Here is a 27365-nt window from a genome sequence, read left to right as displayed (position 1 = left end):
TTTAGAATGCAACTGGATGTTTCTGAATGGTTAGTGGATACATTTATGTAGTTGCTGTGGAGTTGATTCGATTCATCAACTAGCATGTGCCGTCATGTTCATCTTTTGTGCAAATCCAGCGTTGAATTGACCCTCGTTTGTGAAGCAGTCCGGCGTAAAATGGCAACAACACTCTACTACAACAACTCCTCCTCCTATAAAGCAGCTCAACATGGCCTCATCCCCTTTTTTGCGTGTTCCCGGGGGCAGGGTTTATGTAAATTTTGGGATTAGTGATGTCACCAGCGATATCACTTCTATTGTAGCAGAAATAAACTGCTGCAGAAAAAGTTAGGTGCCATGCAAAATGTAACAGGTAATTGCATTGCGCATCACAAATATATTGGAGTAAAGAGTACATATACTTATTCAAAAATTTAGACAAGTAGAGACTAAAAGTTGCTATTATCTTTGATATTCAGTAAAACTACAAAGTAGCCGAAAACATACTTATGGATTAGTTCACCTAAAAATGAAAATTCTGTCATCATTCGCCCCCGTAAGTTGTTCCAAACATTTTGGGGTGAACTAACCCTTTAAGTACAGTAACTAATTACATTTACTCAAATACTTTACACCACTGAGATACACTGAATATACTTTTAATATTGTCCCACATAAGAATCTCTCTGCAGTCAGTGCAGTTGTCAAACTGACACACCACATTTCCTTTCTCTGTTAAATTAATCACAGGTTCTCTATTGTGGTTTCCTCTTACGAGTTTTTGACGAGGAGGTTTGTTTCATCCCAAGAGCAAAGACTCCTTCCCCTAACCACACTAACAGAGAACAAGTTCAATTGCCAGTAAATAGGAAGCAGATACACAGCTGAGGCAATTTTGTCATTTAGCAATCCTAGTCAGCCATTAAATTTTTTATTTAATATTACATACTATTTTATTTAAAAAAAGATTTTATTTTATTTAAAAAAAATAATAAATTATTATTTATTTTATTTAAAAAGATTTTTTTTTCATTTTTAAAACCAATTTAAAAAAAAAATTGTTAAAAATATTTCATTTTATTAAAAAAATATATTTTTTTATTTTATTTTAAAAAAGTATTTTTTTCTTTTTAAATAATTGTAAATTATTTTATATTACTTTATCTTCATATTTTCCCTTCCTGTGTTTTCAGTACCTCTAGTCAGCCATTATATTTTTTATTTAATATTTAATATTACATACTATTCTATTTAAAAAAGATTTTATTTTATTTTTAAAACAATTTTTTTAATTATTTATTTTATTTAAAAATATTTTTTTCATTTTTAAACCAATTTAAAAAAAATTAATTGTTAAAATATTTCATTTTATTTTAAAAATATATATATTTTTATTTTATTTTAAAAAGTATTTTTTTCTTTCTTTTTTTTAAATTGTAATTTTTTTTATTTTATATTACTTTATCTTCATCTTTTCCCTTCCTGTGTTTTCAGTACCTCTAGTCAGCCATAATATTTTTTATTTAATATTTAATATTACATACTATTTTATTTAAAGAAGATTTTATTTTATTTTTAAAACAATTTTTTTAATTATTTATTTTATTTAAAAATATTTTTTCATTTTTAAAACCAATTTTAAAAAAAAAGTAAAATTGTTAAATTTTATTTTTAAAAGTATTTTTTCTTTCTTTTTTAAAAAAAAAATTGTACATTTTTATTTTATATTACTTTATCTTCGTCTTTTCCCTTCCTGTTTTTTCAGTACCTCTAGTCAGCCATTATATTTTTTATTTAATATTACATACTATTTTATTTAAAAAAAGATTTTATTTTATTTTTAAAACAATTTTTTTAATTATTTATTTTATTTAAAAATATTTTTTCATTTTTAAAACTATTTTTTTTTTAAATAAAATTGTTAAAACTATTTCATTTCATTTTATTTAATATATATATATATATATATATATATATATATATATATATATATATATATATATATATATATATATATATATATATATATATATATAATTTTATTTTATTTTAAAAGTATTTTTCTTTTTCTTTATTTTTTTTTTAAATTGTAAATTTTTATTTTATATTACTTTACTTTCATCTTTTCCCTTCCTGTGTTTTCAGTACCTCAAGGGCCTCTGCTTGGTGTCTTTGTGTGAAGCTGTATTATAATGAATAATAGGGACCACTTCATCCTCTCATACACAGAGCGACACAAGTGGGCTACCTTTTCAATGCACCACAAAATGCCTATGAAATCAGATCTGGGAACATATAGACCTACATATTCACACAAGTCTAGTTATATTGTCCTGTGAAGCTCAGTATGTTTCTACTGCAGAGCTTAAGAGCATTTTGCTTAGTTTTGGCCAAATCTGAGCTTGTGGCAGCTCCACTTATTACGGCCTTTTTCCTAATCTAATTCCTCCACGCTGCCATGACAACAGCATATACACAAGTATCAAAAACAAGGGAGCTTTCACAACGTGTGATACACACACTAAAAATAAAAATCTTCAGTGCCCTGAGGTGGCCCTCAGCCGCAGACACCGTAAAAAAGGACAGTATTAATGTCCCTAGATGCTGCTGTTTCAAGTTTTTGTTGAACCAAAACCAACTCGATCTCACCACCGCTCTCTCTCTAGCATTCTTTCTTCTCGCACTCATTTTTCACTGCTTTCCTTCCCTCCCCTTCCTTTTCTGCCGTGTTGATCTTCATGCAAATGCAATTCTGGGGGTGTAATCGTAGAAACACATTCTGATACTATGGGTCATAGATTGATTGAAGAGAGGCTGCTTTCTCACTGCTTTCATTTTCTGTCGCTCAAGTGGAACGGCATACAGCAAAATACAAAGGAGATTCTACATTTGCTCGACAAAGCACAACCCTTATTTACATACAAGTAGCCTTAAAAGTATTTGGACACTTAAGCCCAACCATAATATACACAGTAAATATTACCTCTGGACCAGTTGTTTAAAATAAATTGCACAAATGGTTAAGCAAATTGAAGTTAGATCTGAAAAGGTCAGATATTTGTTTGCATTTATACATAAAGTAAGGCCTACAGTAAGTGTCCAAATACTTTTGGGGCCACACTAAACATGATATAGGCTGTGCTGTAAAGAATCAGAGGTGCACTACATCATATGTTATTGTTCCAAAATTTCCTTTTAATTTTCCTTTCTTCTTTACGCTCCGAAAGTTTAACCTAAATGTGAAGGAATGCAGTTTTCCGCAGCTGGCACGTAATTAACTCAGTATGTGTATTTTAAATGAATCTGTTTTACCCTCTGCCATCAAATGCTGTATGAGAGAGAACATTTCATACTGAGGTGTGGCAATATCCACCTCCACCGACATGGGTACATGCATGCAGCATCCCTGCTTCCCCATTGGCTACAGATACAGTGGAACGATGACATAAAGATCTCAGACAGAGTTCAGCCATTGGTCGTTTGAAATATGAGGACACATGCGCGCACACACACATATTCACTGCATTGGTTTAGGAGATTTAGGCTGTGTGGGTTCATCAGAACATGCTGAACTAATAAGGAATGCTTAAGATTATTAATGAGGCCTTTGGAATGTGGGCTGAGAAGCCTTTATAATGGAAATGGGACTGATAGATTATGGCTCAAAAGCTAAAAATACTCCCACACCCCCCTTTTTCCCCAAGTGTGTTTTGTCCTGCTGAGTTTGGAACGTCCTTTTGATGCTGAACAGCACGTAAGGTCTAAAGTAGCAGGTGCAGTTGCAGGAACCAGCGTGGGACTGAGAATGAATCTCACGGAAATAAGTCTACGTCTTATTTTACACTAAAATCTAAATAATAATGCAAGAATAAATTATTCAAAACAAATCTCATTACTGTAATGCATTTAGACATTATTTTAATTATTACTACCAATATTTTCAGTGGAATTAAATGCAGCAGTTTTAATGCACTATCAAAAAACAAAAAAAATTATTAATTAAATTACACCAAGATTATGAGTTTAATTCCCAGTAAATGCATGAAATGATTAACATCTATATCTTAAAAAAGACATATATATATATATATATATATATATATATATATATATATATATATATATATATATATATATATATATATATATAATAGTGGGTACGGAAAGTATTCAGACCCCCTTAAATGTTTCACTCTTTGTTATAATGCAGCCATTTGCTAAAATCATTTAAGTTCATTTTTTTCCTCATTAATGTACACACAGCACCCCATATTGACAGAAAAACACAGAATTGTTGACATTTTTGCAGATTTATTAAAAGAAAAACTGAAATATCACGTGGTCCTAAGTATTCAGACCCTTTGCTCAGTATTTAGCAGAAGCACCCTTTTGATCTAATACAGCCATGAGTCTTTTTGGGAAAGATGCAACAAGTTTTTCACACCTGGATTTGGGGATCCTCTGCCATTCTTCCTTGCAGATCTTCTGTGGACAGCCATTTTTAGGTCTCTCCAGAGATGCTCAATTGGGTTTAAGTCAGGGCTCTGGCTTGGCCATTCAAGAACAGTCACGGAGTTGTTGTGAAGCCACTCCTTCGTTATTTTAGCTGTGTGCTTAGGGTCATTGTCTTGTTGGAAGGTAAATCTTCGGCCCAGACTGAGGTCCTGATCACTCTGGAGAAGGTTTTCGTCCAGGATATCCCTGTACTTGGCCGAATTCATCTTTCCCTCGATTGCAACCAGTCGTCCTGTCCCTGCAGCTGAAAAACACCCCTACAGCATGATGATGCCACCACCATGCTTCACTGTTGGGACTGTATTGGACATGTGATGAGCAGTGCCTGGTTTTCTCCACACATACTGCTTAGAATTAAAGCCAAAAAGTTCTATCTTGGTCTCATCAGACCAGAGAATCTTATTTCTCACCATCTTGGAGTCCTTCAGGTGTTTTTTAGCAAACTCCATGCGGGCTTTCATGTGTCCTGTAGGAGAGGCTTCCGTCGGGCCACTCTGCCATAAAGCCCCGACTGGTGGAGGGCTGCAGTGATGGTTGACTTTCTACAACTTTCTCCCATCTCCCGACTGCATCTCCGGAGCTCAGCCACAGTGATCTTTGGGTTCTTCTTTACCTCTCTCACCAAGGCTCTTCTCCCCCGATAGCTCAGTTTGGCTGGATGGCCAGCTCTAGGAAGGGTTCTGGTCGTCCCAAATGTCTTCCATTTAAGGATTATGGAGGCCGCTGTGCTCTTAGGAACCTTAAGTGCAGCAGAAATGTTTTTGTAACCTTGGCCAGATCTGTGCCTTGCCACAATTCTGTCTCTGAGCTCTTCATGCAGTTCCTTTGACCTCATGATTCTCATTTGCTCTGACATGCACTGTGAGCTGTAAGGTCTTATATAAACAGGTGTGTTTTCCTAATAAAGTCCAATCAGTATAATCAAACACAGCTGGACTCAAATGAAGGTGTAGAACCATCTCAAGGATGATCAGAAGAAATGGACAGCACCTGAGTTAAATATATGAGTGTCACAGCAAAGGGTCTGAATACTTAGGACCATGTGATATTTCAGTTTTTCTTTTTTTCTTTTTTAATAAATCTGCAAAAATGTCAACAATTCTGTGTTTTTCTGTCAATATGGGGTGCTGTGTGTACATTAATGAGGAAAAAAATTAACTTAAATGATTTTAGCAAATGGCTGCACTATAACAAAGAGTGAAAAATTTAAGGGGGTCTGAATAATTTCCGTACCCACTATATATATATATATATATATATATATATATATATATATATATATATATATATATATATATATATATACATATATATATATATATATAGTACAGTACAATATATCAAATTTTTGATTTTTGTTTTTTGATATATATATATATATATAAACATATATATTTATTGTACTGTACTATACTGTATATATATATATATATATATATATGTATACACTATATAGTAAAATATATATAATTTATATATATATATATATATATATACACACACATATAGCACAGTACATTATATACAATTTTATATATATATATATATATATATATATATATATATATATATATATATTGTAATTATAATTCTAAATATATAATTAGATTAATTATTAATCTAATTATATATTTTTTAATATATAATTATATAATTAGCATATATTGAAATTGAAATAGAAATGTTCTTAAATGAAACATAAATCTGAATGCAACCGAAGTCGTTTTGGATAAATGCATAAATATATATAAATTAAATTATATATATATATATATATATATATATATATATATATATATATATATATATATATATATATATATATATATATATATATATATATATATATATATATATCATTGCTTTGGAGAAATGTGTAAATATAGTATAGAAATTATATATATACAATTTGACAGATGCTTTTAGTATATTTTGTGTGTACATATTTTTTATGCAGCTAAATTGCACACTAGGAAATATGCTCATTTTATTAGTATTAAAACATATCTCTGTGTGTGCCAATGGAAATGTGCTTTGTGCACTTGTCTTTGCATGTGTTCTCTTTGCAGGGACAAATGACAATTGACGTGGAGCTTCACCTTCCCAAAAAAGCCAAAGTCTTACCCAAGCCCAACCCACTAGTCCACTATGATGTGTTCCTCTATAAAGTGGCTAAATCGCCTGTGAATGGCAGGGTGAAGCACAGGGTGCGATGGGAGGACTGTGAATACTGTGTCTATGAGTCTCCCTTCCACAGCTCCGTCAGCACACGTTCACTGCCTGCAATCATACACAGGAAGACCTCGCATGGACATGACATGGAGCCCCTGTGTGCCCTCTGACCAGCATAAGGAGTCACACCAAAGCATGCTTTATTTATCCTCATGGTGCTCTGTCGACGCTGTAAAATGGAGACTTCCATACAGACGTTGTTTAATAAAATGGTGCTCACACTGTACATTTGAAGTATCAACCGAATATAATGTGATAAGATTTCTTTATGTCTTACCTGAAATCAGTATGCTTTGAGGACATGGAATGTTCTCAGAACAGCTAACATTCTGGCAAGGTTCAAAGTTATGAACAATGGTTCTTCCAGTAACGTTTAATAAAACATTTATTCAAAGTTATCTGGTCTGTGGTCTAATGTTTTGTTTTTTACAGTGTAGCAGTCATTAGAGTATTAGCAAATAAAAATGAAAATAATGTCATTTATTACTCACTTTTATGTCGTTCTACACCCGTAAGACCTTCGTTCATCTTCAGAACACAAATTAAGATATTTTTGATGAAATCCGATGGCTCAGTGAGGCCTCCATTGCCAGCAATGTCACTGAACCTCTCAAGATCCAGAAAGGTGCTCAAAACATATTTAAAACAGTTCACGTGACTACTTTAATATTATAAAACAATGAGAATTCTTTTTGTGAGCCAAAAAAAAAACAAAAAAAAAAAACTTTTCAACAATATCTAGTGATGGGTGATTTCAAAACACTGCTTCATGAAGCTTCAAAGTTTTACGAATCATTTGTTTCAAATCAGTGGTTCGGAGCACCAAAATCACGTGATTTCAGTAAACAAGGCTTCGTTTACGCGATCTGATTCGAAACAAAAGATTCATAAAGCTTCGAAGCAGTGTTTTGAAATCAGCCATCACTAGATATTGTTGAAAAGTCATATTTTGTTTGTTTTTGCCGCACAAAAAGTATTTCTGTAAAGCATTTCTGGATCTTGAGATGTTCAGTGACATTGCTGGCAATGCAGGCCTCTCTGAGTCATCGGATTTCAACAAAAATATCTTAAACTGTGTTCTGAAGATGAACGGAGGTCTTTTGGTTGTAGAACGACATGAGGGTGAGTCATTAACGACATAATTTTCATTTTTGGATGAACTAACCCTTTAATATCTGATAACACATTATTTTGATGCTCAAGTAACATTGCAAGTATATCAACTTATTCTAACACCTAACCATCTACTAACAGTCTACTAGTCTACTAATACTCTAATAAGAGTTAGTTGACATGTAGTTGCAAAGTTAGTTATACTGTCTACAGTGGACCATTGAAATAAAGTGTAACCTTTTTCTTATTAAATGTTTTTGTTGGATGTTCATCTAATCTTTAAATGTTACTACTTGTTTCAGAATGTTTAGAGAAGATTCAAATGTAACGTTCCCATAATGTTTGCAAAATGGCAAAAAACTGTAGAATGTTCCCTTAACATTCACACAACCAAGAAAAAAAAATTTTGAACATTCAGAGAACAATCCGAAATAATGCTTTAATAACTTAATTGGAACATTAGCAAACCAAAACAAAACATTAGCTGGGATGTTCTCATGATGCTAATTAAATGCGCTGTGAAACAATGCATGAAATACACAGCAAAGGTTTCTCTGAATAAGATGGTCGCTGAGCTGATAAAAATAAACATCTCTTGGGAATTTCTCATGGGCAGATTGTTTAGGAAAACCTTTTTTCTGCAAAGAATGAATCAGACTTTGAAACGGATCACCTCATGTTTTTGCACACATGCACATTTTGTAATTTATTAGTATGGTACAGGTTGAGAAAATGAATAAATGCTGCCACATGTTCTACTGCAAATGTGACACACTAAAAGCCTGCAAGAAAATACAGAAGAAAATCCATGACAAATTTGTTAAAGAAACTTAAAGGGATAGTTCACCCAAAAATGAAAATTCTGTCATCATTTACTCACTCTCAAGTTAGGGATTTGTTTGAATTTCTTTCTTCTGCTGAACTCAAAAGAAGATATTTTAAAGAATGTCGGTAACCAAACAGTTGATGAGCCCCATTGACTTCCATAGTATTTTTTTTTTTTTTTTTCGTCAATGGGGCCTATCAACTGTTTGGTTACCCATATTCTTCAAAATATCTTCTTTTGTGTTCAGCAGAAGAAAGAAATTCATACAGGTTTGGATCAACTTAAGGGTGAATAAATCATTTTCATTTTTGGGTGAACTATCCCTTTAAGAGAGCTTAATGTGATAGAATTAAAAATCAACGCAGGTCCACAGCATGAGGACTTCATTTACCAAGCCCCTTTCCACACGCTTATAAAACATGGTCTGTGAAGTTCTTACAGTACTGAGCAAGTATGTGAGTGTGAACAACGACGTGTGGTCAAAGGGGCCTCCGCAATACCGAAAGCAACAGGGCCGTCTCTTGAACTGCAGGGAGCTCCAGGGCCCTTTTGTGTCACATGGGATTAAATTAGCACGGTCCATTAGCTTCTCTGTGACACAAACACACAATGGCCTGCTAGTGAAACCTTATACACTCAGTGTAAGAGTTTTTTTTCTTTTCTTTTTTTTTCTCACTTCTCACTTTTTGTGTGTTTTGGATTTCATAAAACACTGATCATTTCTACCACATGAATGTTGAGCACTTAATTATTAAAGTGTCAAGAAATAAGGTATTTGACTGAACCCTGTCAAGATGACAATCATACACAGTCCGCCATGATGCATGTTGCACATGAACAAGGTCAAAATGTCAAAGTTTATTTGCCAAATGTGCAACAATAACATTTGCTGACAGTGAAATAAATTATATAAAAATAATAAGTTAAAAGCAGCAATGTTTCTGCAAAGCTTTGATAAAAAAATGCTAAGCATTTGCAATAATTAAAAAAAGATATAAGGTGTACATATATATATATATATATATATATATATATATATAGAGAGAGAGAGAGAGAGAGAGAGAGAGAGAGAGAGAGAGAGAGAGAGAGAGAGAGAGAGAAAATATAGAAAATGGCGTGGTCTCTTTTGTCATCTAGTGGTCGAGTATTCCATTACATGTGCGGAAATAGGTTGGGACTTTTATTTTGAAACACTCGTTTTTTCCATCACTGTTGCCGTTGGCTTGACGCTTCATTACGTGAGACCCCTGAGTTACTATGTAACAGCAGAAGCAGAGCTTTCCAAATTACACAATTGTATGCAGGTAAGAAGTAATTTTACCCACTTTTTTATGAATATAATTTGTATTTAATTTAGCAGTCATTCAGGGTTTTAGGCAAACGTTTACAAATTTTGTCTTTATTTGACTTTTCTGACAGAGGGTGGTTTTTTTTTCTCTCTGTTAGCAAAGGCAAGTAAAGCATGTTAGAAAGTCTGCAAACATTGTTATTTATTTTTAATATAATGTTGCTTTCTTGTAAATAGCTACAGTAAATAATTGTTATTTTCAGAATGTTTTGGCGTATCTCTGTTTTATAATGAGACTTATTATGCATATTTATGTAAGGATTAAGTTCAGCTCTGACCGGTGAACAGATAACGGCCAGTTTGTATTGGAGAACTCATCTTTACTTCCCTCTTTTGTTTGAATCTGATAAACCACCATATCAGGGGCCACCACCCTGTTACTCCCATCAGACCTCTACTCATAGGGCCCCATGCCAGTGTTGAAACCCCTTCTTTATCTTTCAACTGTCAGAGATGCATTCAATGTCAGATATGACCAAATGACTGAATGTGCCTAAACTTTAATGTTTTTGTTTTTATTCTTGAATTATAAAAGGACAGGATGCATGTTTGAGTAGGCTATGACTGCATGTTATCATGGTCAATAACATTTTTATATTATTTACTCATGGTCTTGCTGATATAAATGTTCATCCATTGTCATTTTAGACTCAGGTCTCTCTTATTGCAGGTTTTGAAGTGTTTGGAGCTGAATGCAGAAGATTGTAGCAGTGCTTGGTGGGGGGATTGGGGGTCTGTCGGCCTGTCATCATCTTAGCAAGAGTCCTAATGTTTCCAAGGTACAATATCTGTGGATAATTTCCATAAAATCTTTAGCCAGTCTACACTAATTTTCAGAAGTTTGGGGTCAGCAAGATTTAAAAAAACAGAAGTGTTTTGAAGGGTGTCTCGTGTGGCTGCAAAAATCATATATTGTCAATAATATATAGAGTAATATTGTAAAATATTATTAAAATGTGAAATAACTGTTTTCTATTTTAATATATTTTAAAATTTAATTTATTCCTGTGATGCAAAGCTGAATTTTCAGCGTCATTACTCCAGTCTTCAGTGTCACATGATCCTTCAGAAATCATTCTAATATGCTGATTTGATGCTCAAGAAACATTTATTATTATCAGTGCTACTTATTTTTGTATAAACTGATACTTTTTTTTTTTTGATAATATTATTTGATAAATTCAAAAGAACAGCATTGATTTGAAATATATAGTATCTCACAAAAGTGAGTACACCCCTCATATTTCAGCAACTATTTTATTATTTATTCTCAAGGGACAATACTATAGAAATGAAAATTGGATATACTTTAGAGTAGACAATGTGCAGCTTGTATAACAATACAGATTTACTGTCCTCTGAAAATAACTTACAGCCATTATTGTCTAAATAACTGGCAACAAATGTGAGTACACCCTAAGTGAACATGTCAAAACTGTGTCCAAAGTGTCAATATTTTGTGTGAGCACCATTGTTATTTAGCACTGCCAGAGCTGCACAGGTTGTTGCTGGGATCCTGTTCCATTTCTCCATCACGGAGCTGCCATGCAAACTGACTTGTTGCACTGTGCGGCGTTTGGTCTGAGCACTGGCAACCTCTAAAGCAATGCTGGCAGCACTCATGCATCTGTTTTTTGAAGCCAGCTTCTGCACGTCTCAACTTCTTTGATTCAACTTCTTTGGCCTGTTCCGAGTGGAACCCGTCTTGGAAAACCTCTCTATATGACCAGTGTGCTGTAACTCAGTTTCATGGTGTCACCGATCTTCTTATAGCTAAGGCCATCTTTGTGCAGAGCAACAATTCCTAAGAGAGTTCTTTTCCATGAGGTGCCATGTTGAACATCCAGTGATCAGTATGATAGATTTGTACTCAAAGCACTACATTTGAACTGCTCTAATACAAGATCCACACATTTGTATGGTCCTGTTAAGCAGACAAAAACATGAACATGATGAATAGGACATGTGGCTTTGCATGATTAAACAACATACAACTGTTATCACTTAGGGTTTTGTTGCCAGCTATTTAGACAATAATGGCTGTATGTTAAGTTATTTTCAGAGGACAGTAAATCTATACTGCTATACAAGCAGCACATTGACTACTCTAAAATATATCCAAGTTTCATCTCTATAGTATTGTCCCTTGAGAAGATTTACTAAAATGGTTGCTGAAATCTGAGGGGTGTACTCACTTTTGTGAGATACTGTAAATCTTTTGTAAAATTGTAAATTTCTTTATTGTCACTTTTAATTAATTCATTGCATCTTTACTGAATAATTGTATTAATTTCTTTGAAAAAGAAAGAAAATAAATCTCACTGTCCCCAAACTTTTGAACCATAGGGTAGATATAATATGAAATGAACAATTCTGTCATTTATTACTCACCCTCTTGTCGTTCCACACCCGTAAGACCTTCGTTCATCATCAGAACACAAATTAAGATATTTTAGTTGAAATCCGATGGCTCAGTGAGGCCTGCATAGGGGGCATTGACATTTCCTCAAGATCCTAAAAACATATTTAAATCGGTTCATGTGAGTACAGTGGTTCAATATTAATATTATAAAGCGACGAGAATATTTTTGGTGTGCCAATAAACAAAATAACGACTTATTTAGTGATGACCGATTTCAGAACACTGCTTCAGGAAGCATCGGAGCATAATGAATCAGCGTGTCGAATCATGATTCAGATCGCATGTCCAACTGCCAACGGCTGAAATCACGTGACTTTGGCGCTCCGAACAGCAGATTCAACACACTGATTAATTTATGATCCGACGACCATCGCTTTGTTTTGTTTTTTGGCGCACCAAAAATATTCTCGCCGCTTTATAATATTAATATTGAATCACTGTGCTCACATGAACCGATTTAAATATGTTTTTAGTACCTTTATGGATCTTGAGAGAGGAAATGACATTGCTCCCTATGAAGGCCTCACGGAGCCATCGGATTTCAACTAAAATATCTTAATTTGTGTTCTGATGATGAACGAAGGTCTTACGGGTGTGGAATGGCATGAGGGCAAGTAATAAATGACACAATTTTCATTTTTGGGTGAACTAACCCATTAAGATTTCAGGCAAAACACTCTTCAATTGAAAAATCTAATCCACCAGTCTCTTGATCATTTAGATCAAGGGTCTTCAAGCTTTTTCATGCCAAGAACCCTTTATCTGAACTTCTTAATTCATTTTTCATATTTTCATTTGTTCACATACATCATTTTGGGATAAAAATTAAAATGGTTATTTTACCGCCTCAGACGGAACTTTACCAAACAGCAAATAAACTTTCCATGCTAGCCTCAGAAAATAGACCGCTTATGATCATTGACGAAGCAATGACGGTCAATGCTGCTGAATCTGTTTTTAATGTGATGTTTTGATTCAATAGATCTACTTTCATTGGTACATTCAACATGAAGGATAATAACAAATTTACTGTAACTACTGTGCCACCTCTTCTGATGTAGATCGTGCTGCTGGAGGAATCTGGGAGATGTGGGGGTTGGTTGAGCTCCACACGGAGGGATGACGGGGCGGTGTTTGAGCACGGACCACGAGGGGTGCGACCTACAGGTGCTGTCGGCCGGAACACTTTGAATATGGTATACATGTGTGAATTTATGTAAATGGAGAAATCTGTGTAATGCTGTGTGAAGGTTGACACACATTTGCGTAGTCATTTAATTTAGTTATTTCAATTCACATGATCACATATATGTAATCGCTGATATTATAATTGGTATGTAAAATCAATTATTGTGTTGCACCTAAAAAATGACTGTTACAACCTCTCAAGGCTTATTTATTTTATAAAATGGGGAAGCAACAGCAATATAATAAAATACCAATGTTCAATATATAGTTACATTTATTTATAATAATAATAAATTATTATTTAGTAAAATAAAATTGTGCATTCATTTTGAATCCGCTCCATGCAAGAATTGAGTCAGAACTAAGAATTGTAATTTTTATAACAAAGATTGGCCATTGTTATTGTTGTTCCTTTGCATGGCCACAAGAGGGCCACCATACATTTATATTTAGTCGTTTAGCAGATGCTTTTGTCCTAAGCAGTATTTATTTTTATTATAGTTTTTGAATGAGCTTTTATTTTTAGTTTTCATGTTAATTAAAATGTAATTTTTAGTCATTTTGTTATTAGTTTTTTTATTTAATATATATTTATTATTTTAGTTAATTTTAGTTTTTACTTATTTCCAGTAAATAATCTTAGTTCTTCAACTTAAAATTTTTTTCAATTTATCGCCAAGGCAACATTTCTCATTTTCATTTAGATAAAGTATTTCAACTAACATTTGTATTTTATTTTATTTTTTAATCTTCATTTCAATTAACAGAAACGTTTTTAATAGTTTTAGTTTTAGTTAATGATAATAACCCAGGTCCTAAGTGAATGTGTACACATGAGGGATATCACAATTTCTAGTTAAAGCCAACAATATGTGCAGTAAATAATGCCAAGATTTCATAGTAAACAAGACAAGTAAACTATAGCAGATGTGTAATGCATAGAAGACTGCATTTATTTGATCAAAAATACAGCAAAAACAGAAATATTGTGAAATATTATTACAATTTAATATATTTTAATATGTAATTTATTCCTGTAATAACAAAGCTGAATTTTTAGCATCATTACTCCAGTCTTCTCATATTTTCTGATTTACCTGAAGTACCTTGAGGAACTGTACATATTGCATTCCAAGACATTGTTAAGTCTAAGTACCAGCCAATGAAATGTAGTATTTACTGTACAACGAACTTTTCTGCTGGCCCTTACGGATTAATGCTCATATTTATGTTCTAGTTATTGTTTTCTTGTTCAGGTCTCTGAGTTGGGTCTTGAGTCTGAACTCCTGCCAATTACGAAGGATCATGTGGCGTCTAAGAACCGCTTCTTGTATGTGAAGGGACAGCTGCACAAGATGCCATCAGGACCTGGGTGAGAGAAGTCCACCATGCATACAGTTACCTGTTTGAAGTCATAAATATTTCTCATCTTGTTTTCCTTTCTTCTAGTGGGGCTCTCCGCACAATCCCTCCTTTCTCTCGTCCCATAATTCAGAGCGTTCTGAAGGAGATACTGATAAGTAAAGGGAAAGAGGAGGACGAATCCGTGCATGCGTTTGTGTCCAGACGACTGGGTTCTGAGGTAAGAACAAGCATACAGGCACAATGACCTGTTAAACGATCCATCTTGTCCTGTACAACACGATTCGCTGCCATGGCAAATCAGTCTCAAATGTGTAGCCACAGGAGAGAATTTGAAACTGATTTGTCTCTCTATCTATGCAGTTGGCCGATATAGCCATAGACAGCCTGTGTAGAGGAGTTTTTGCTGGAGACAGCAGACAGTTGAGTGCACGGTCCTGCTTTCCACCTCTTTATGAAGCAGAGCGGTCTCGGGGCTCCATCGTGCTGGGCATGCTGATTGGTTCAGGTGAGAGCTGTAGAAGCTGTAGGTTTTTTCTTTCTTTTCAATATGCCACCATATTTAAAAGAAGGGGGGGGGGGCTTCTTTGATCAAAAGATATATTATAAATGTGTGAGTGTGTGTACATGTATACAAACCTTTACGAAATGTAATGCATTGTAACACATTTTTAAAATTTTTATTATATAAATTATATATATATATATATATATATATATATAGATCTTCGCAATTTAACGTCTCAAAGGCCTTTAGATTAGACAGACCAAATATGTCATTGATCTGATAAAAGCTCTAGGAGGAGTTCGTTAAAGTACAAAGTCTGGAAAATGCAAAAAAAATGTGAATTAATTCAAAATATCTGACTTCCTGTTCGGTTTCAGATTTCGCTCCAAGAGACCTTTTTGTAGGTACTGGGCTGATAAATGTGTGTACCAAATTTCAAACCCCTAGTGTTATGTAGCCAGCAGGGCTAACACATTGAAGTTGTTTAATTGCAAACGGATTTTGGATATCTCAAATGTTTATATATATATATATATATATACATATAATTTATGTTAATTAATGAAATGTTTTTATTAATATTATGTAAGGAGGTGGTCCTAAAGTAGTCCCTTCAGACTTGGCAAAGAGAGCATCTAAAGAGTCCTGGACTCTGTGGTCTCTAAAGAGAGGCATGCAGACACTTCCAGAAGCCTTGGAGGACAAGCTGAGGATGCGAGAGCGAGTGGAAATTCATCATCATGCCAAAGTAAAGAGTCTGAATATGGATGGGGGAAGCTGGGAGGTGAGATGATGGCCCAACATGAAGCGTCTTATTCACTACTTAACATATTTTGACACTCAGCTAAGATGGGCTGACTCTGTCTTGTAGTCCATTGGTTATTAGTGAGTGTGTTGGGTTTTTTTTTTTTTTTAATAGATCAAACTACATGATGGGGCTTCCTTGAAAGCTGATCATGTTATTTCTACCATGCCTGCATCAGGTAAATGCACTCATTTTACATTGGTGAATTCCAATGTTTCCTATTCTGGTACACAATAAATTTTGCTTCATTTTAAGTCTAATTTGGTGAGTTAATTTAGTGCATGATTCATTAGATTGGTTCAAGCTGAATAGAAATGTTGTGCGTTCTCATGTTAAATTCAGACTGCTAGCTTACACCTCATGTAAAATGTGATTTATTTCGGTGTGGCACTGTAGATGTACACACTGTGCTCTACTTAGTCAATTTATTGAAAGTATTTATTTAAAGTAATTTCTGTATGTTCACCAGCTTTGGCATCTGTGCTGCCCCCTGCTGCTCATCCCCTATCGGAACAGCTGCGATCCATCGCTTCAGTAACTGTTGCTGTGGTGAATTTGGAATATGAAGGCTTCATCCTTCCTGTTACTGTAAGTCTTCACATTGATTTTCAGTAGATTTTCAATTGATTTTCAATACTATTACTACTCCTAGACCAGTGGTTCCCAAACGTTTTAATGTGTCGTACCCCCTGAGGCATTTAACATCCTTCTGCGTACCCCCTCTCTTCCACTTAGGCTGCAGTCACACCTTTTTCATCAAGGGATAATATCCCCCAATATCCTACCCCCTTCCCTTAAAGGTGCTAAAGAGGATCTTTTCGTCGACTGAGAATCCAAAGACTGTTAGTGAGTTTTTGAAATGAGCGCATGCGTAAGAACAACCCCCCTCCTTCACAGCTCATTTCAAGGGAACGCCTCCCAAAACTTGTTCACGAGTATTGGACCACGAGTGTTTACCACCGGCATTCGCTGTGTCGTGTTAGTGGATTCATTATGTTGGACTCACCACAGGTAACTCATAATCCGCAGTTGTTACTCCTGAAAGTTACCGGAGCGTGCAGCCGCAGCCGATGTCATGGCAGTGATTGACAAGCCAGAGGGCCAATCGTTTACGAGATGATCGCATAAACAATTGGCTGATGTTTTTAAGGCCCTACCTCATGCACAGATGATGTATATTAATATTTTTCCTTTCGGTGCGCCTTATAATAGTCTTTTATCAGTTAGTAAAGACAGTTTCAAGTAATATTGCAAAAATGTATAAAACAAAACATCCTCTTTAGCACCTTTTAAATTAATTTTTAGGTGCATTTTTTACCCAAAGTTTACTACACTTATTAAATATGTCATGTTTTATGTTAATAATATATTATCAACATTAATAAAAACAAGAACTCACACAGGGCATGTTTTTTAATTGAAGGGAGTTTGATTCTTAAATTGATCTCTATGCACAGTCTGTGTCTATATTTGTTCGTCATGCTAGCGAGTGCTAAATCCCCACTTTTACCAAGGTACAGTACATAGTTGAGAATGGCAGTAATGTAGCACAATTTGCTAAGGCAGCATACTCTGTATGCAACCTATCATATGCATGCTGCTATTGTGGATGCAGTCAGTTTTGACTGCAAAAGATGAGGTAATATGATTGGATGTCATGTATTTGACCTTTGACCTTTTTCCAATTTTTCGATTAGAAGCAGAAATTTTGCCTTTTAGAAATGTATGCCTGGTTTTGTTACTTTAAGGTGGGGCAGAATTGAACGAATGGTAAAACTCTGTCACCTTGAGTACCCCAGTTTGGTAACCACTGCCCTAGTGTAACGAAGGGGACTCACAGGCAGGGATCCAAATGCAGCGTTTATTAGAAGTAAGAGTGGTCGTACAGGCAGGGTCAAAACAGGAACAAACAGGAGCAGTGAGGAACAGGCAGAGTCGTAGTCAAGGGACAGGCAAAGATCAGGACAGGCAGCAACGGGTCAAAAACAAGAAACAGGCAGGAACGATAACAAGCAGGCAGACAGGATAGAAACGCTCAGAAATGATACAATGGTAATCAAGACCTCGCGGTGAGGTGGTGTGAGTGAAAGTCCTTTATAGTCCTGGTAATGCATGGCAGCTGGATGTGGTGATTAGTGTAGTGATTGGTGGAGTGAGTGCAGGTGATTGGCAGAGAGGATTATGGGGAATGTAGTCCAGGAAGTGACAGGAACTGACTGTGATTGTGACACCTAGACCATTAAATGCTCAAGTCTGCTTGATTTGTTAAGTTCATTTTCTCATTGCCGGGAAGATCCTTCCTAACTGCACTGTACAAGCATCAAAACACTCTATATTTGTGTTGGCATTATTAATAATGAGTGTATATGCGCACGTGCTCTGAATATTTCAGGGCTTTGGACATTTGGTGCCTTCTTCAGAAGATCCAAGTCTGTTAGGGGTGGTGTACGACTCTGTTCCCTTTCCACAACACAATCAGAGTGGAAAACCCACTACTAGGCTGACGGTAAGACTGACCTCTCATATACTAACATTTAAAGATTTTTTTTTTCTTTTTTTTGAAAGAAATTGGTACTTTTATTCAGCAAGGACACATTAATTTGGTCAAAAGTGACCGTAAAGACTTTTACATTGTTACCGATTTCTATTTCAAGTAAATGCTGTTCTTTGGTACTTTGTTCATAAAAGAATGAAAAAATGTATCAAGATTTACACAAAAATATTAAGCAGCACAACTGTTTTCAACATTTATAATAACAAGAAACATATATATATATATTATTATTATTATTATTATTATTATTATATATATATATTTTTTTTTATTAAAAAGGTTTCTTTCAAAAACATTAAAAAAAAAATTACCCACCCCAAACTTTGAACGGTACTTTATATTGTACATCATGCATATGAATATTACACGAGTTGGAAAATATAATTTTTGTATGGCTTTGATTGACTTTTTGTAAACATTTCCATCATAAAATATTTTATCATATTTTTTATTATAAAATATTTTATCATATTTTTATTATTAAATTGAAGTTTGAACATTTAAAGGGGGACAAGGCTAGAAAATAGAAATCTGGCAAAATTAAAATAACTTTTAATTAATTAAATGAAGAAACACCATAAACGTCTGATCGGCTCTGATCTGATAGTCCCGACAACAATTTGTGAGGCCCTGTTTACGCCCCAAAACGTTTTGAGCTTGTCCACTTTCAACCACTTTTTTGTGAGCTTATTTCATCCATCAGATCGAAAAATCTGAAAAAACCCTTACATTTACCCACCCATAGACCTTACCCTCGAAGAAATCAGGACAGAAGTGGTTGAAAATGGATAAAAGAGTGGATTAAAACACCAACTGTAAACTGGAATGTGTCTCCCACGTCTACTTCTGATCCAATCGACCAAAACACATCTTAATACCAGGTGTAAACAGGGCCTGAGTCTCTGTCAGGAATTCTCCCGTCCCCTATCAGGAACATATTATATGTGGTAATAAAAATAGCTTTCAGAGCTCTGTGGTACTCACAACAAAAATGCTATTGCATTATTAATTTCTCCCCCAGTTAAATCATTATTAATTTAATAGTTAGATGTCCTTTGCTCAGAACATGTTGTTTTTCCTGTGCTTGAAAACATCTATATAGTCGAGAGGCCAGAAACTTACAGGATCTGAGTGCCATTAGAGGAGCTGAAATATGCTTTGAGCAGTGTTAGCATCCTGAATAACATAATGTAGCTCCCTCCGGCTGCCAGATCAGTCCCATGAGTGGATGTTATGAGGACAATTCCAGCTGTTATCATCACTGAAGCCATTTCTGTGAATGATGTTATTTTCTAGTGTAATTACTCCAGATCAGTGTTTTAGCTGTTTGTGTGTGTGTATGTGTGTGTGTGTGTGTTTGCGTGAAGGTGATGATGGGGGGAGCGTGGTTTGAGCAGGCATTTGGTAGTCCTGATTCCGTGACGAAGCAGACGCTGTTGGATCGAGCCACCCAGGCCGTGACCTCTCACCTTGGCGTAACCTCACAACCTGTGTGGAGTTTTGTTGCTTTACTCAAGGTGAGACTTGTAATAAGCCATTGATGCTGTGCATTTGCCTTGGTGAAAGCTATATGAGTAGCTTATAGCTATTATAAAATGGAGGCAAATATGAAAAAAAAAACTAAATATAAATGTAAATATTTATATAAATATAGCCTTGAGATGGTTATTGCTTTTAATGAAACTATCAAGTATGAAACATGCCAGTGTTTAATAAATAATAATAATGAGTTTTGTGTAAAATATATAAAGATATACATGTCAAATGATTAATCACATCCAAAATAATATTTTGTTTACATAATATACAGTATGCATGTGTACTGTGTATATTTATATATAAATACACACACATGCATGTATTTAAGAAATATTTACATGTATATCATGGATATTTATATATAATTTATATTATATATAAATATTTCGTATATTAATGTATATATTTAACAAAAATATATATTTTATGCATATGTGTATTTATTTAAACATAATTTTACACAGCAGTACACACATATATTATGTAAACACAAACTTTTATTTTGGATGTGATTAATTGAAATTAATTGTTTGACAGCACTATATATATGCGCGCACACACACACACACTCATACATATACATATATATAGTTTTTTTTTTTTTTTTTTTTTTTTTTTTTTAAAGATTATTGGAGTATATTTCAATAGAAAATACTATTTCATTCTTTTTACTTCAAAATTTCACATTTAATTCAATGTGAAACTTGCCATTTCTTTTTAATTGCGAAATTTGCTAGCAATTTCTGAGTGAAAACTGTTTCTATACCACTTTTTTCCAATGAATATATCTGTAAATATCCTTGAGTTGGTTACTGCTATTATGAAATGGTGAATTATTACAATTAATAAATATTAATAATAATATTAATACTACCAGTACTATTACTAATATTAATTAATGCTTTAATATATTTATATTTTTTATATAAAATGTTTTGCTTAAGGAACACATCATGGAAAACAAAACTTTTCTTGCTCTTTTGAAGTAAAGACTTTTCATTACATAATGGTGTTGTGACATTCATAACAAAACATTTATGCATTTAAGTCTAAAATAGCAACAAAAAACAGCCAGTATACTTCTTTCAGAGAAAGGGTAGGGTCAGAGAAAGGGTATAAAATGGTCATGTAAATCTAATTTAGGCTGTTTTTGATTGAACTGGTAAGCATCTGGGAAGAAAAATTAAATTGCTACAAAAATGTAGAATATGGCCCCATTAATTCACATTCATTTGAAGAAAGGCCAAAAGATTTTTTACTATCCAAGCTCTGCTTTGAGTCATCCATGCATAGCATTAGCTTTATGGTGCTCACGGCCACCAGATGCCCTCAGTCGTCTCTCTGGGGTTCTGTTCTGACATAAATCAAGGCAGATGGTCCATTTCTTTAAACATTACTCCTGTCCTCCATCTCTCTGTGGTTCTGGGAGTTCAGTGAGCAGAACAGAGGCAGGCACTGCTATGGCACGAGGGCTTCGAGAGGGTCACTTGTTTTCAGGCCGGAGATGACAGACTGCCGTGGCGGGGCGAGAGGAGCAACTAGCTGCTCTACTTCATTTCTGACTGACTTATTCTTAATTATATGGTCATAGAGCAAGATGAAAATTTCCACCTTATTGCGCCCACACTCACTTTTTTTCATGCTACATTGTCTCGATGTCTTTTGAACAGTTTAATTACCCTTATACACTCTCACAAAGACAAGAGATATTCAGACCGCTACTTTATCTGGAATCTCATCTGGAAGATGAAGATTTTTAGATGGTTGAATGTCATTTCTTTTGTGTAGTTTTTTCTGCTGTCATTCCTGTTATGAAATCATTTTATCTATGTGATTCTTTTTCAGAACTGCATTCCGCAGTATCATTTAGGACACTGGAAACGACTTGGTAAGTTTATTAATCACCCAAACTCATTCCACTATCCGCTCCCCGAGTCATGTAAATGAGGGTTGTGTGCGCCCGTTTCTTGTTTTCAGAAAAGATGAGGCAATACATCAGCAACCACAATCTGCCCCTTACACTGGCGGGAGCTTCCTACGATGGTGTCTCTGTCAATGATGTGATATTTAGAGGGCAAGCTGCAGCTGAGGGTCTTGTTGGAAAAGTATGACTGACACTAACTCATTTTTGATCGAGTGAGATGCTTTTATTGAAGATTTCAGGTTTTGATGAGCATTTTTGTGAAGGATCTGAAAAATAACATGAAACATGAAAACAACATGCTTTACTTGAACCCCGGATGGAAATCAAGAGTACATCCAGTCGTTTAAAAATGTAATATATTTCAAAAATCATTATTAATATAATTTGATATTAATTCAGTTTATCTTGTTTTTCAGTAAAATAGAAATATCTAAATGTTATTAAAACAAGATACATTGACTTGAGATTGAGAAGCAAAAACTGTTCAAAGTTGTACTTTATTAGCTTTGTTAAATTCTTATTTATGTTTAAAACAAGGGGAAAAAAACAGCTGGCTTGGGAAGAAGAAACTTTTATTTTCTTTATACGATTTAAGTAAATGTTGTTTTAAGCAGGTTTAGATATTTTCTACTGAAAAACAAGATTTAAAATGTTGTTGTTGTTTTTTGCACTGAATGAGCCATCAGATAATGTACTTTATCAGTAATATCAGTCAAATGATTGTAGAACTTGACTGTCCCCACTTGGCACATGAATTAAATGTATTTTTTACGTTCATCTGTGGTGAAATTGAACTTGGAGGAGGAATATAATATCTTTTGATCAGTCAGTTTCATCAGTCTTTGACATCTAAGGCTGGGAAACTGTCAATTGCTACTAGTATCTCATCCAGAACTTCTGTTTGTCTAAATCATGCTTGCCATTAGGAAAGGTCACATTGTCCTACATCCATGTCACCTCAGCAGCTATCAAAATTATTATATACAACATTATATTATATTTTCACCTATTTCTTCCAAGATGATGATGGTTTTCAGGTATGATAGGGCCGGCTGAGATAAATTGCCATTAAATCAGGGTGCACTAAAAACATTTTGCACTGAACATTTTATACCATTACACTGAAGTGGCATTATGGAAAATTTGCAACTTATCTTTTGCGTTTGAGCCAAGCAGCAGATTGGAAATGGCTGTGACCATCTGCATTGTCATTGACTTTCAAAGGGCAAAAAATTCAAAGTATACTATTACTTAGAGAAGCAGACTTTTAATGGGTGCTTGAGAGACATTTGTTTCACACACGGATGCTTTGCAAAGCATTTCTCTTAATGCGTCACAGAGCAATGTTTTATCACTGAAATGCACAGGTTTGCCTTTTTGCCTTTTACATGCAGTACTTGTGAGACATCAGTGAATGCAATTTTATATTGCATTGTCACATTATGGATCCACATGCAACGATTGTCGTTTTCAGCCTTAGGTGTTTATAGTAAATGTGACTAAAGAGTATTGTGCAGTATGTAACAACAGTAATTCCGTGAAAAACCTCTAATTTGTTATGACAACCGCTCAATAAATGATAATGTATTTTTACGCGATCTTGAGTATGATAAATAAATGAGATGTGTTTGCTTTGTTGCGTGTAATGCTGTTAAACTGTTGAATGAGCAGACAGTGAATTCAACTCAATTCAATGGCGCCAGTACAGTTTAAAACGAAGAAGCCTGCAGCTAAACAGGAGTTTACGTTAATAAAACATAGAGCAAAAATGAAATATTTAATGTGCAAATTACACAAGCACACCCCCTGAAACCATTATCTGACAAATGGTAAGTTCACTTTGAAATATTATTGTTCACGATGACATGCTTTCTGTTGTTTCCACCTCTGGGTCTGTTGACAGCTCAGCTGAAAAGTTATTTGACATAAGGCACACTGTCAAACACAGACAAAAAACACTGTGCCTGCCAGCATCCTTGAAATGTATTGTTCCTCGTTGGTATTGTAATTTGCACATTTTAAGTGTTTTCCTGTCCTGTCTAGCTCACACTGCCATAATTTTGAATGTCAATACTTGTTGAAGTGAGGTGTGCTATTAGATTTACAATAAAAAAAAAAATCTCAGGTTTACATTGCACAACCCAAGCCATATGCAGGGACCAGAACACCACCTAGCAACCACATAGCAACATGCCAAAAACACTCAATAAATTAGCAACACTCTGTCTGTAAAAAAAAAAATCTGATTAATAATTCTATATCATGAAAGTTCTTGTTATATAAGTTGAGAGCCGAGCCAAGCCATCCAAATATCTGCAATTCTGTTATTTATCATTGTTGTCTTTCATGCCCACGCTTCCCGTCAGTACCTTAATTTAAATAATAAAAAAAGAACAGCATATGGTTATGTCTAAAACGGTGGGAAAGGAAAACATATGGCCATAAAAGAGAATACAGAACAGCATGAAAGAGACACATTGGCATTGCTTAACAGTCATTTGATGTGTGAAGGAATCTCTTTTATAATTCCTTCGGGAGCTGTTGGCAGCCGTCCTCTGCTGAACTCCTGACAGAATCAGCCTGGCATCAGTTTTGCTATGAGCTGTTATGGCCCTCTATTTTATTTCTGGGCCACTTAAGACAATTTTATACTGGTTTTATTCACCTTGAAGGAGATGCACAGATGCAGAGTCTACCAATACTTACAAGCTCTCTGGAATACTTGATTCTCTATAGCAGGGTTGCCAGGTCTCTGCAACAAAAGTAGCCCCAAAATACCCAATGCAGTTTTTATACATAGCTGTGCCAGTTTAATTACTTTCATATCACAAGCACTTTTCTGCTATATATCACAATTGCAACTTGTTTCTTATAATTCTCATTTAAAGGTAGGGTAAAGGTAGGCAATTTGTTTTCTAATCATTTTTTGTTATACTGGTTGAAACTCTCCTAACATCCTGATAGCAATCAATAATAGAAGTGGTCTAAATATTAAAACATGTACATATGCAGGGGTGCACATAAGTGGTGCTTATGCGTGGTAAAAATAAACGATGTGCACCAGAAATTGTGGAGGGAAGCGCTTTTGAGTACCAACAATTTTGGGGACCGGTTCACAGGGACACGTTTACTTACTGGAGTAGGATAATTCTCCATTTCTGGTAGAATAGCAATCAAGATGATAAGTGTGTTCTTTAATTATTAGGGGTGCTGCAACGGATTGCAGTTAATTCACGATCCGTATGGATATGGCCCGACGGTTCGGCACGCATGCGATTCGCGGTTTAACTACTAAGTTTAACCATCATAGAGTGAAAGTTTATCATTTGGACGTGTTTTTTTTCACTAATTAACACATTCAAACGATTTTAAAAGTGGAAGAAGAGGCGAAAATCGCGACTCACAAGCTGTTATCTGTGCCACACCTGAAGCACATGCGTACAGAGAGAGGCGTTTCAAACTGCGCTGGAACACCGAATTGATTCCTGTTTCATGTCTACTTTCGTTCGAACGGATACATACACACAAAATTATAGCAAAATACCTGTCTCGGCAAGTATAGAGTGCCCCAGGGATGACACGTTTTTGTATACGGAAGTTAACGGCGCACGGGTTCCCTCGATCAAAAGCCTATGCATTTTTCCACAGACTTTTGGAAAATCGCAGAAAATAAGCTCTGTGTTTAACAAAGGGTTATGACACTTACACGTTTTGTCTATCAAGATAATCTTTACAAGTTAACACAACATTTATACATTTTGAAGCCTAAATAAAGTTGTCAGATATAAAAAGCTAACAGTAGGCTATAAACGGACTACAGCACACCATAGTCGTGGATCAACGTCACCACCACCGAACTTCCTCAAACTTTATTTAAAAAACAACTTCATTTAAGAACATACTCGCTGATTATGATCTGCACTATGTATGAATACTTTTCCAATTTTCATGAGAAATGCAGTCCAAATGTCCTGTTTGTCATGATGACATCTAAACTTGTTAGCAACCGCCATTTTTAAGACACAATAAAGGTTTAAAAAATCACAAGTGGGTTATAACTGGTGTGTTTTATGTCATAGATCAAAACCTGAAAATATTTAGAGGCTTTGTTAACCATAGACCTTATTTCAGGCGATTTAGCAAAAACCCATTCAAAAAACCCAGGGCGATGGAACCGGCAGTCCTAAAATGCTAACTCACTTCTGGGTTTTGCCAACAAAAACACATCATCCCTGAGGAACTCTATTGCCTACCCTACCATTAATATGATCTTATTATTCAGTGTGACTTTATTTCTCATAATTGTTACTTTATTTTACCTAATGTGACTTTAAATCTCAACTTCATTTCTTATAATTGTGATATTAAAATCTTTCAGTGTAACAATTTTGAATTTATTGTATAATAATTAAACTCTAATCTATATTTCATGCCTATTCATTTTATTCACTTGATAAATATCTATGCTGTGTATGCATGTGTAATATTATGCATATTACTGCATATTAAGGACTACAACTTTTGTTCAGCCACTGAAGAATGGAGTAATGATGCTGAAAATTCAGCTTTGCAATCACAGGAATAAATTACATTTTAAAATATTTTCAAATAGAAAACAGTTATGTTAAATTGCAATACTATTTCACAATAGTACTGTTTTTTGTATTTCTGATAAAATAAATGCCTTGGTGAGCAGAAGAGACTTCTTTCAAAAACATTGGTGTACTTCTGGTAAATGTCATTGTCTTTAACTTATCAAAGACTTGTAAAAACAGAGGCTTTCCACAAATCCACATTTGATGTTTGACTTTTTCAAAGAGTCTTTCACCTTTTGTTCTACACATAATATTACCTACTTAATTTACTCAGATATCCATAACCACCATTGGAAATTTCCCAAGGGAATCCGTGGCTTGAATATGCTAATTCTCTTGCATGTTTTAGGACTACAAACAAACAGCTCTGTTCTGTGGAAATCTGCAGAGCTTTTGAAGTTATGCATGCACAGATTCTTTATGGCACTATCTGTGGCCGGTTGCATAAGCTG

The 27365-nt window shown here is 34.6% G+C and overlaps 1 protein-coding gene across 3 annotated transcripts; it reads left to right on the top strand.

Annotated features, from left to right (window-relative positions):
* The first annotated feature begins 9901 nt into the window (after positions 1-9901).
* ppox (protoporphyrinogen oxidase) lies at positions 9902-26743 on the top strand. Of its 3 annotated transcripts, none has more exons than XM_067396352.1 (13): positions 9902-9972; positions 10687-10795; positions 13500-13634; positions 14883-14998; positions 15076-15208; positions 15352-15496; positions 16087-16280; positions 16416-16479; positions 16771-16889; positions 18694-18807; positions 20223-20372; positions 22240-22282; positions 22372-26743. In XM_067396352.1, exons 2-13 carry the CDS (start codon positions 10709-10711, stop codon positions 22503-22505), a joined length of 1434 nt encoding a protein of 477 aa, XP_067252453.1. In that variant the 5' UTR covers positions 9902-9972; positions 10687-10708; the 3' UTR covers positions 22506-26743. The 3 variants fall into 3 exon arrangements, with proteins under 3 accessions (XP_067252453.1, XP_067252461.1, XP_067252470.1); XM_067396360.1 differs by having other exon boundaries at positions 9916-9972; positions 10665-10795; XM_067396369.1 differs by lacking the exon at positions 9902-9972 and having other exon boundaries at positions 13500-13605.
* Positions 26744-27365: the final 622 nt, after the last annotated feature.

This window comes from Chanodichthys erythropterus, chromosome 2, assembly GCF_024489055.1.
Source record: "Chanodichthys erythropterus isolate Z2021 chromosome 2, ASM2448905v1, whole genome shotgun sequence".
In the NCBI taxonomy this organism is placed as follows: domain Eukaryota; kingdom Metazoa; phylum Chordata; class Actinopteri; order Cypriniformes; family Xenocyprididae; genus Chanodichthys; species Chanodichthys erythropterus.
Note: the sequence above shows the minus strand (reverse complement) of the source record. Positions and strands in the feature narration are given on the sequence as shown.

Bases quoted from the DNA above. Each gene is read 5' to 3' on its own strand.
- ppox (XM_067396352.1), top strand. From the start codon at position 10,709: ATGCAGAAGATTGTAGCAGTGCTTGGTGGGGGGATTGGGGGTCTGTCG. The intron at 14,999-15,075 runs GTGAGAGAAGTC...CCTTTCTTCTAG, and splicing joins AAGATGCCATCAGGACCTGG to TGGGGCTCTCCGCACAATCC. The intron at 15,497-16,086 runs GTGAGAGCTGTA...ATATTATGTAAG, and splicing joins GGGCATGCTGATTGGTTCAG to GAGGTGGTCCTAAAGTAGTC.